The sequence below is a fragment of the Corylus avellana genome, chromosome ca3, assembly GCF_901000735.1.
Source record: "Corylus avellana chromosome ca3, CavTom2PMs-1.0".
NCBI lineage: Eukaryota > Viridiplantae > Streptophyta > Magnoliopsida > Fagales > Betulaceae > Corylus > Corylus avellana.
The window spans coordinates 36,170,007-36,182,237 of record NC_081543.1 but is presented as its reverse complement, the minus strand read 5'-3'; the positions used below and the strand labels follow the sequence as shown (position 1 = coordinate 36,182,237).

General features: G+C 35.1%; 2 protein-coding genes across 2 annotated transcripts; both read right to left on the bottom strand.

Annotated features, from left to right (window-relative positions):
• Positions 1 to 2,941: 2,941 nt before the first annotated feature.
• LOC132174529 (putative anthocyanidin reductase) lies at positions 2,942 to 6,508 on the bottom strand. Its single transcript, XM_059586168.1, has 6 exons — positions 6,355 to 6,508; positions 4,859 to 5,026; positions 4,534 to 4,754; positions 4,298 to 4,457; positions 3,212 to 3,419; positions 2,942 to 3,127 (listed from the first exon to the last, which is right to left on the bottom strand). The coding sequence occupies exons 1-6, from the start codon at positions 6,506 to 6,508 to the stop codon at positions 2,971 to 2,973; spliced, it is 1,068 nt and encodes a 355-aa protein (XP_059442151.1). The 3' UTR covers positions 2,942 to 2,970.
• A 1,988-nt stretch (positions 6,509 to 8,496) lies between these two features.
• Positions 8,497 to 12,097, bottom strand: LOC132174715 (large ribosomal subunit protein uL24c). The gene is made up of 4 exons (XM_059586362.1): positions 11,909 to 12,097; positions 10,061 to 10,099; positions 9,386 to 9,616; positions 8,497 to 8,974 (listed from the first exon to the last, which is right to left on the bottom strand). Exons 1-4 carry the CDS (start codon positions 12,011 to 12,013, stop codon positions 8,774 to 8,776), a joined length of 576 nt encoding a protein of 191 aa, XP_059442345.1. The 5' UTR covers positions 12,014 to 12,097; the 3' UTR covers positions 8,497 to 8,773.
• Positions 12,098 to 12,231: the final 134 nt, after the last annotated feature.

Sequence of the window (12,231 nt, the reverse complement as noted above, 5' to 3'; positions counted from 1 at the left end):
CATTAATTGTACCCACCTCTTCCTACGTTTTCATTTATCACGCTGTTGTACTACCATTCTTCATCTTTATTGAATGCTGTTTTTTTTAATGCAGAAATTAATAGCAAACTGCAGAAATTTGATCACTTTTGCAGCTACATATAAGAGGCATGAAGGGTTGTTAGCATTGGGTTGTTGAGAAAGATAATTTTAGTGTCAAAACTCAAAAGTCTAACAACATATACTTGAATAGGAGCTGAAATATTCAAGGACGGCAGATTTTTATATTTCAGTATGGAGAGATCATGGCATAATAAAAATGAAAGATGCCTTCATTTAAAACCATTCGAGATGATTTGAATTTTATGAAACAATTTGAGTCTTTGATTATGATATTCATTGAATTATTCAAATCCACATGGTAGTGTCAGGCTGCGCAGATTGATGCAGTTTTTTTTAGAAGTGTGAGCTTGGAAATCAATTTAAATGGTGATTAAAATTTATCAAGTCAATGTAATATATTGTAAAACCTTCTAGACTTTTGAAAAAAAGAATGCCAGCTTGAATTTTTATGCATCAAAATGCAAGACAAACAGACAAGTTGTTCTTGTTATTTTATTGTTGGTATGATGAATAACTCACGTATAGTTACAAAGACGGGGTACGAGAAAAATCAGTTTAACTAATGAACTCAAACTAGGACTTTGTTTTAGTTATATAGCTAGGAGGATCATGGATGCATCGCAATTTAAGGGAGAATTGGTGGGTGAAGAAAATTTAGACTCTTCTTGGCATGTTTGTATTTTTCTTCAGCATGCATACTTCCAAACTAAAGGGTGAAAGGGGCATGTGGCATGTGGTCCTTGTGGGGGAGGGATATGCTTCAAACAAAGGTTAGTCCAAACCAGAAGACAAAAAAAAAAAATCAAGGATTAACAGCCCAGCCGGCATATATCTTTGTCTCTTCTATTTCAATCGCTATTTGATTGTCCTGTAAATACTCTGATACTCCTTGATTCCCAGGTTTGCTTTCCATTGGAGCTTGGTGGAGGGGAGGAGCACAGCCAAAATTTGGGATAAGATCAGGGACCCATCTCCCTCTCTCTCTCTCTCGAATCTCAAAAGGGTAAGTTTTGTTCTTCACTTCAGAAAGGCTTTGTAAGGGCATCCACCCGTGTATGGTTTGTCATTTTTCCCCCCTGCTGGAACATCTGGACAGCATTTAAAGCTCTTTGGCACATGCACCTCATAAATGTACACACTAACCCACCCCATCATAACACTTGGTCTGAAAATTTGAATTGGGAAAATTGAATTGATATGCATGTTCAGTCTTGAATGTATGAATGGGGGTAGTTTGGAAGCAGATGAACACAATGAAGATATTTAGTGCAGATGCCATCACTCCTGATTTCGACACTTCATCTGGTGGGCTGCCATTGCTGTGTCATAGAAAGATTTTACTAATCTTCTGACCGACTAGGAAACATTAGAAATGTTTAATGCAGACATCTCCTTGGGATTGATGGCTAAATCAAACAAATATATTAACAGAATAAATGTGTATGAATGACACTCAATAGGAAGCATTCAAACCAGGACTCTTATACAATAAGTGTATGAGAATTGCAGTCTTAAATCTTTTTTCAACAGATTGTTTTTAATACTCTAGTTCCACATTGGGAAGATGAATAGTTTACAAAAGTCGGTGAATTATAAAAGCATTTATGGGTATTAAGTCCTACATTGGTTCTTTACTAGATGAGAATGAGTTTTATAAGTGATTTTAGAAAAGCTTCAGATTGACTAGTCTTTTTAAAATAATAGCACGTCTATAATTGGCGCTTTACCTACATTGTTCTTGTCTCTTCTTGGCGCGAGCAGATAACAGTCTATTTCTTACTTCCTGGAATGAACTAACCATGTTCATAGCGTGGTTACATTTGTAGATCACTAGAATGGCATGTCCTTTTCTTATACCTACCATATAAACTACCCTTGAAAGTAAGAATGTCATGGGATAGTGAGAAAGCTCAGAGTTGCCTTGGCTATAACTGAAATATGTTCCTACTTTTAGCTCAATGAGAAACAAGAAAATTCATCTAGCTAGTCTCACATAGAAGCCATAGAACTTTGTTAATTCTCTAACGAAATCTGCATAGCCCAAATGTAACCTTTCTGCAATAATTTTCAAACTACTGGTATATGGAATGATTTCCTTGTATTATTATCATATTCTTGCCAGATCTTCTTCTTACTGCTATGCTGCAAAACATCATTAGCTGTCATTATTATTTGATGCCGGTGATGCCATAAATAAGCTAAGTGGTCCAATTGACACATGAACGCCAACTCATTAGAAAGGTTAAAAAACCTAAAAACCTCCAAAATCATAGGCCCATTAGGTGGTTAAACAAGGAATTTAAGATAAAAGAGGGGGACCATCTCCAAATAAGGGAAGAGTCCCTTACTCCCTAAACGCTATCTATTCTACTTTTTGTTTATGAGAGTTCTTCCGACAGTGCAAAAATCTGCTTTGGCAGAAAATCAAAGTTATATTCTATTAATTTATACTTAGCCGCCTTAGGTGACATAGACATCATATGGCTGCCTTTGGTTTCTAAGCATCTTGTTGGCATTCAATTGCTGGCGCATTAAACAAGTTTAAGATCACTAATTAACAGGTCATTGATGCTGACCAACCCTAACTCCATACTAACCTTTAGTTATAGGTTAAGTTGGCACCGGAATCAACGCCTTCAAAGCCAGTTTATCGCCAAAAATCAGGTTTATCTTTTTCTCAATCAGGCCCACGTTGATGTCCATATTAATAATGTCTATGAATTTTAGAAACAGGATAAGAGAAAGCAACATATACCAAACATTGAAGTTGAATTTGATCACTTGATTTCTCTCTTCATTTATTTCTACCAACAATGTTACAGCTTTTTGAATTAAAAGGTTCAGTTAGCTGACAAAAAGCATCTGCCTTTACTTAGCAATAGGAGGTAGAAAGCCATAATCTAAACAAGAAGTGATTGTATGATGTACTATGTCTTCTATTCCATGCTTGTAATTGAAACCCAAATCTCTTAGCTTCTTTGAAGATATTTCAGGAGGGACTAGATTGCTTTCTTTCTCCACAGACCTGCATGTATAAGGATATCAGAGGAAATCAAGTCCCTTATACGTTTATCATTAACCTAATAACCTTTCAAATGTGAGGAGCTACCTAATATTTGAGCAGGGGTACTCCTCAGCTAGATGCTGAACCAAGTTGGACATTAGAGAGTTTTGGGCGCAGCATATGTATGGCCCTTCTGCTTTAGCATGCTCCATTAGGAATATGTGGGCACTGCATATATCTTCGATGTGAACCAAAGCAATCGACCCCATTCTTGCATTCACAGCAGATAATATACTAAACAACTCAGGGTCTCCTGTATGGATCATCAATTCCAAACATCTTGACTTGTTATAAAAAAGTTTGGAACTCAGGTGTCATTGAAGAAAAATAACTAATAAATTTTATTTGGAGCAAAACATGAAACACAATACAGGGTTAACAAATATTTCAGAGCATTTACATCCGGCTTGTTGGGGAGAAAATACCCTTAATGGGCCCTACTCCATTTCATGCTTATTTACAATATGTCACCACCCACTCACGTAATAACACATATACGTCTCACTTTGACTCTCTTAAATAGAAGATGAGAGGACAAGAAGAGTCTCTCCTTCCACCACATATACGTCTCACCCTCTCACATCTCTCTCTTTCTCGACCCTCACTCCCTCTCATTTCTTGCATACCTTACTCAACACACACACACACCGGTTCATAGATAATTAGAGGCGAATTTTCATCATCTTTCTTATCCTAAAATAAAGATGCTAACTTAAGCATCAGAGAATCTTCGGCTACAACCGAAGACTCTCTGACCTGTTTTTGTCTTATAGGAACCTTATTGCTGTACAGGAAAAAAATCACTGGGTAGCAAATTCTTGGGCCAGAAAGCACACTTACACGGCTCAACAAATATTTAGCTAAAAGACACATTTTTCTATTTCAGATACACACTTTTTCAAAAGACCTACATCTGACTTGACATTTTAGCATTGTTGAGTATTATAGCATCATCAGGATCCCATACAAGATGTGAGAGGTTGTCCGGATCCATATGTTTGGACAGGTGTTCGAATAGTTTAAAATCAGAACCTGAACAAAATAGGGCCCAAGTATCATCTCACATGATGGGCTGCCTTGCTCTGTTCATGTATGCTATGAAATGAAAAACAGAGAGATGATTGCAATCACCTGTGATTGGTGACAAGAGAACTCGAATGCTTGATGGGACATCCAAAGTGAGGAAAGGGCCAGCCACTGTAGTTGTTATTACTGAGACAAGATCGATACCATTTTCATTTGCAAATTTATATGCTGCTTCCTCTGTTAGACGCTTTGACAGTACGTAAACCTATGAACCCAAAATTCCATACATCAGATGAGCACTTGAACGACTATATATGCATGAGGGAGAGAGGAAGTATTACCCATCCACTTGCTTTGGTATTCCAGACATGATCCAGAGGAGCTTGGCACGATTCATCAACAACATGTCTCCAATTTCCAGAGCTGTCGTCTTTGGCAGTGAGAGTACTAATGGAAGATGTGAAAACAACCCTTTTCACAGATTTGGATCTCAAGCAGGCTTTCAAGATGTTTAAGGTTCCTTTGATTGCAGGGTCGATGGCGTTTGATCGAACATGAGTCTCTAGTCCAGGAAAAAGAAACAGAGTTAATTAAATTGCTATTCCTTCAAACTTGTGGGCTTCTGAAAGGATTAATTGGTTCTCAACTTCTCATGGGATATGTTACCAATGTCCTCATTTGGATGAACGTTGAATTTCATTGAAGCAGCAACGTGAAAGACGCCATTGCATCCCTTTACAGCCTCATCGAAGCTTCCTTCTTCTTGCATATCAGCTCGGAACAATCTCAACCGCTCACCGCTGGTCCACAGCGACAGTAGTGATAATGACTTGGCTGAGATAATAGGAGTGGCTTGCACTTCAGTCTACTTAATACTACTACTCTTAATTACAAGAAGAAGATGAAACATATTATTGCAAATAAGGCTTGCGTCCCGAGTGCACGAAAACGCAAGCTAGAAGTACTACACCAATAATTGAAGATACGTGACACTCTTAATTTGCGTTCTTTACAAACAGAGACATGCCACAAACCGAGGACATTTTTGGTATGTGCATGCAATTAAGGCATAATTAAGAACACTTAATTGTGGATTATAATTAAGCCACAAGTCTTTTTAAAATATATATATTTTACTTCACAGATTAACTTGATCTTAGTCAAAGTAAGTAAAAATGTTTGTTAATTTATTTTGAGTGGCGTTTTTTTTTTTTTTTTTCTTGGTTTGTGGTTTAAAACGTTTATTAATATTTTTGTTATTTATCTTTCCGTTTACTTGATTTTAAAGTTTTGAGACAAACTAACGTCGTCAAATTGAAAGATAAAGAGATTGAATATTAATTTTAAAGTTTATTAATACAATAATGCATAAACCGTAAACGTACGTGTAAATTGTTTTAGAACTTTTTTTTTTTTGGGAGAAACAGCATGTAATATATAAAGACAATACAATACAAATCACATTTTAAATTCCCCTTTTAAAATTTTTGTTTTTGCTTTCAGATCAACAAAAGAAAAATCACTGAAAGAATAAAGAAGATATTTATTTATTTATTTTATAACAGTTCCTAAAAAAGAAAGTCCTTAAATTCTCAGTCTAATATATAAGATACGACAGAAATTTCTTTCAAACTAATCTGGAGAAAATATCTTTCAACTCATTTAAAATAGTGTCAAGTGTTTATAAACATTTAAAGCGTTAGTCTAAGTTAGTAAAGTGCTATTAATGACCTTAAGAATTTAATGTGCGTTTTAAATGTTTATAACTTTATAGATACTTTACAGTTTTGAGTTGAAAGAATTTCTTTCAACCTAGTATATATAATTACATAATTCACTTTTCTTCCTTTTCTTCTTCTTCTTCTTCTTCCTTTTTTTTTTTTTTTTTTTGTTGATATAATTGCTAAAAGAATTTACCAAGTTTCTTATACGATGCAAATTAAATTCGTACTCAGCGATTAGCCTTTTTGTTTTTAATCTTATATTTTCATAAATTTGCTGGTCAACGAAGGCGATCGATCTTCATCTTAAAAAAGCATCTATATATATATATAAGCAAATTAACCAAAAAAAAAAAAAAAAAAAAAAAGAAAAAAAAAAAAAAAGATCTGCAAAAGATGATGAGTTTGAGAGTTATCTGAGAAAAAAAGAGAGCAACTGACCAGGATCTCGAACAGTGGCATGAACCTTGTAGCCTCTTTCAAGCAGAGTCTTCACCAACCAAGACCCGATATACCCAGTTGCACCAGTAACACAGTATGTCAGCGGCGGCTCCTCTCCTTTCCCCCCCACCGCCGCCCCTTCCAAATCCTCCATTTCCTTCAACTCTCCGATCGATGTCAATACAAATAACGTACATGAAATGAAATGATTTATAACTTCTTCTTAATTACTAGTCTGAATATATTAATTATAATATATAGACTTCTTTATTAATTAATATAAACCATTATCAGTACGTAGCTAGACAGCTTAAATATTAAATTGATTTTGATATGTTTTTCTTTATTATAGTAAAATCACGACTTTATTGCAAACTAAATCACCCTTGGGATTTGATTTGACTTCACATCTCCAAATTAATTAATCTGTCGGCATAATTTATGTTAAATAAAATTCGAAATTAATTGAGAATTCCACCAGGAAATTAAATTAACTGACAAATTGATCAGAGAAGAGAATCCTACTCTGCACATGCATGGTTGTACCTAAAGATTCTAAACTATGTCGTTTGTGCCACATGCATGTGATATTGTGATGAGCCATAGCATCACTTTCATGCGTTACAAACCGGCTTTCTTTCTCTCAACACAAGAAAATTTACTGGAGAAATAGAAAAGAAATCTTTTTTTTTTGTTTTTTTTTTAGTTATTTTAATAATTATGATATGAAGAATTGGGGATTTTGATCATTCTAGGTCCAAATTCAAACCATTTATTGATTGCAATGGCAGGACACTTTCAAACCAATATGGAAAATGTTTCGGGTGCTATATATTTTACTACAAATTGATGTGACGGTTTACATGACATTGTCACATCAGTTACACTCAAATTTTATTGTTTAGAGCCTTATTTGAGATTGCGTTAGGGAACTTAAAATTACTATTAATATTTAAAATGTTGTGCCAAACAAAATGAACCTACTTTTGAGAAAAAAAAGCTTAAAAATAAAGCATTTTCTACAAAAAAAAAAAAAAAAAAAAAAACACTAATTTTTTGTTTTTCTTTTTATTTTTAAAAGCTCTATTGCTTAAAAATAAAGCATTTTCTACACCCAAAAAAAAAAAAAAACACTAATTTTTTGTTTTTGTTTTTATTTTTAAAAGCTCTATTTACCAACAAATTCTCAAACATGCACCTAGTGTCTAATATGGTTAGTATCACATGAACTTACAAACTGAAGTATAAGTCTATAGGGCACTCCAATGTAATTTACAATTAAATTTAATTATTTAATATCATATGGGCTACCATATCAAGTTGTATAAATGGATTTAATTGTTAAAGTTACCTTGCTAACTATAACACTCAACTGTTCTTAAGGGGTAACTCGATCGGCTGTGACCCACGCCTCATGAAGTGGAGATCACTAGTTCGAATCTCCCTTCTCCCTTCCATTGTGTGAACATGTCAAAAAAAAAAAATGACACTCAACTATTATTAACCACCATTATATCCAAGAGGTAGCTCAATCGGCTGAAACCACGCCTAATAAAGCAAAAGTCACTAATTCAAATCTTCCTCCCCTTTCTTGTGTGAACATGTCAAAAAAAAAAAAATATATATATATATATATTAACCACCATTATCATTTGCTATAAAGTGAATACATGGCCCATGACGTGATCGTAAGGTCACATTATAGCCCAAACAGGCCCCAATATGACCCATGTACGTACTCTGTCTTTGAAAGATCTTGATGATTTTTTTTTTCCTCATTTAATTATTTATTTAGAAAAGAAATAGCAAAAGGAATATATCATGGAATAATTTTATGCCATTTGCCGAGTAAAACCTTTGACCTCCACTTGTGAAAATTTTAAAATTAGATCTAAAATCGTTTAACAGAAAATGTACTGCAATTTTTATTTTATTTTTTATTTTTTTTCCTTTGCAACTTAATGGTATTTCTCCTTCTCTTCACAAGTGGAGGTCAAAGGTTTGACCCAGAGACCAAGTCTTCTATTATCTCACCAAAAATATATATCTAGAAAGTCCCAAAATCATCCTATCCCAAATTGCATCATATGAACTCAACCCAAAAAAATATAGAGGATTCTCACTTTGAATGCATGGAAAAGATTAAAAAAAAAAAGAGAGAACATGCACAAGCTTGTCTATTAACTACATGAACTACAAGGCTATTCAACCTAAATGTTTTTAGGCTAGGGTTTCCATATTCCAATTTGCCCTAGATGGTAGAACCAATACAGCATGGAGAAAAACAATATTGCTCTTGTGTATGTGGATCAACAAAGAGGTAGTAACGAAACATTTGGACAAATGAAGATAAAAGCAGGTCAGGAATACATCTAGAGATTCAGATAATAAATAAGTGGTGAAGTAAAGAATTAGCCTTCTAAGAAGCAGCAACTACTTCAGTTTTTGTTTTATCTTCCTTTAGTCTCTTCCAGTTCTCTGCAGTATCAATTACTTCTCCAGTTTTTATCAGGTAACGGACTCGTTTACCATCTTCAAGGATTTTATGACCCACCCGACTTGCTACATTCTGTTCTTTTGAGTAGAGCATCACATTCGAGCTGTGGACAGGCGCTTCAATCTGGAATACCAAATTAAAACATATGTTCGTGATCGGCAACGAGCAAATAAAAAACCGTATACATCAATAAAATTCAAACGAATATCAATTTGTGCTGTCCATAAATTGCCAAACACAACGGGAAAATCAAAGTATCAAGAATCCTAGTTTTAAGATCACTAGGTACTCAGTTTCCACCTTATGCATCCAATGTAACAATAGGATGTGAGGAATATTAATATTAATATATCTATTTGCCAATCAGCATTTGAGCTCAAATGGTACTTCCTTCCTTTGTAGCAAGGTGAAAGGTGAGGTCGTAGGTTCAAGTCCTACTAGGTGCATGTGTAACTTTGTAGAAATGCAGTAGTGTATATTAATAACTAAGTACAATTGATGAATTCATGTTTTCAATGGAGTAGTAAAAATAACCTTAAGAATCTGGCCTGGCTGATCCTCTCCTTTGCTCTTCACATGCTTCGTCTTCAAGTTTATATCTTTTATTATCACAGAGCTGTTATGCTTAAAGATCTTAGTAATCTCACCAATTTTGCCCTTATCACGTCCAGATATTAATTTCACCGTATCTCCCACCTTAACATGCATTTTGTGTAGAACTGGAAGGCTGTTTGGCTTACATTCCTTCCGCTCCCATCGCTTGAGCTGCCAGGCAAATAAAGAGACCCAATAAGAACATTAGATGACATATCAATCCTGTAAAAAAAAAAAGATTATTTATAAAGAAAACACTATATCAACGGTAGGCCCATAACCTCGGTGAGAGGCCAAAAATAAATTGAACCCATCCCATGTAAAATGACACCAAGACCTTGTCTTGGTTTTGCCAAACTAAAAGTTTTAAGTTTTATGCATCTCCTTCTGCATTCACCAATAGGTTACAGTCAAATAAATTTCCCTAAATGATTAAGTGCCACAAATAATGGATATAGTAGAATGCTTCAAACAATTTTGTGTCTACCCCTTTAGTAGGTCAAATCCAATTTCTTTTCTTCTGTTTTTTGGTGCAAAACGTACATCCTATTTTCTAAAAACTAGAGAAACAACTCATCAACAAGAACATATGAGGATAGGAGCCATAATACTAACCTTCACTAAAATGAGACATGGCTTCTCTGTTGGCTTGGCCTGCATGTGAAACAAACAGAAAAGATGTTATCAAGTGATCCCACTTTTGGTGGGGGAGTGTTACAAATTCTAACTACAAGGTAAATGACATAAAAACAATCCTGTTAGATTCAGATATACTCTAAATTAAAATGGCAAGTATAATAGGATCTATAATCACCAAAAATGATTCATTTTCTTTGTTTTCCATTGCAGATGAAATTTTAGTTATAGGATTCGTATATCCAACTTTGTGGGAAAGAAAAACAGAAAATACGAAGCTCTTATGAAATTTTTGGCTTCTCAAATTGTCAGGGTGCACTAAAGTCTTGCAAAATTCTGGTCATTACTCTCTTTGATCTCCAGGAAGCATTATCACCAATGACAATGAGATCTGAAAGTGATTAAAGTCACCCTATAATATCTACAGATGACCTTCCCGTCAGTAAGCTAAGTTGATAACAGAACAATTATCAGGCCTAGAGGGTTAAAAAAGTGAGTCAAAAGGGGCCCAACAAATCAGAAACATGAGCCCAGGCCACTGTTAAATACTAAAGGCAAAATTGGATGGCAGGATGACAGTATCCATGCTGGGCACAGATATGTAAATGCAGACACCATGATTCACCTAGCAATTATTTCCCCAGATGGTTCAAATGTAAACTGCAATGAGTACACAACAAAACTGGCAAAGGGCTGCAGCGACTTCCACTTCAGTAAGCCTGGGAAAGCAGCCACATAATCTACCAAAGTATACTAAATCATGGGCACCTTGTGTATAGAGCCTTAGCACAATGGCATTTCCCCTCTTTTTCTTTTGATTATTTACAATTGAACCTACAGCAAACCAAGCCCCACTCACTCATTTACCACCTGCAGCCAAGGCCTAAGCACATTGACATTCTTAGAAAATGAAGAGAGCATTAGATGATCAATGATCAATGCCCAATGCTCCAACTAAGCCATAATTTCTACTGATTAAAACCTACATTGAGACCTCCTAAATAGGATAAATTATACGACCGGTTTTCTTCCTTCTTGTAAGACTTTCAATTTGTCCTTACATATGGGCTTTCAAATTTATTTATTAACAAAAACTTCAAATTTTGCAAAACTGTCCAACAATCTTCAAGAAAGAGCCCAAATATGACAAGACCAAACCAAAACAACTTCTTCCAATTGTAGAAGTACCCTTTGGATACTATCCTCTTTTTCTTTCTAATAAACCTGTTTGAATATTATCATGGTTTCAATTATTGGGAGAAATTAATGTAACCAGTACAACATCTCGATTGCAATTCTCATACAAACAAAAGGAACAGTACATTAATTTGTGCAAAACCCAATAGATATCTACAAATCCACGTATAACACAAACACACAAAGTGACCAACCTGTGGGTTTTGACTCAAAGACCAACAAAGCATAGTTTCACTAGTTTCTGCTAGAACCGCCCCCATATAACTAATAAAGGACCGGAATATGAAATAAAACCAAATTGGGATTTCAACTACCAACACATTATGAGTTAAACGACATAAAGCATAAAAGAGGTTTGAGGTGTAGAAGTCAAACAAACACCAATTTTCAAACGATCCACTACAATATTACCAGTAAAGAAATAGAACATGAGAAAACAACCATAGTGGCAACTCTAAGAACTAGCACAAAGTAAAAAGCTACATTGCACAAGAAATTTGAGAAGAAAAGCTACAATCTTGAAGTACCCATTATATATTACCAACAAAGAACAATAATTTGAGAAAAATAAAACCAAAATGAGCACAAGAAATTTGAGAAGAGGCTTAGAGGAGAAATGGGATAAGGTACCGGCACAGCGTAGAGAGTGGGCGGTGAGAGGCGCTGACCCAAGAAGGAGTTGGAGGAGAGGGAAAGAGAGGTCATAGAGCTCTGAATTGCAGCCACGGCCGCCATTTTCAATGCTTCTTCTACGATTCTGTGGCTTTTGCTGCGAGCTCTATTGCTTTGGTCCTGATAATGTCATATGGATAATCGAGCGAAGCAAAAAGACAATTTTACCTTGCGCAAAATATATATCGGTTTGGGGCTCCAAATTGGGCCTCGTTGACATGACCCAACTTGTGCTCTATCTTTCTCTCCCACTCAAAACCCATTTTGGAAAATATAAATGG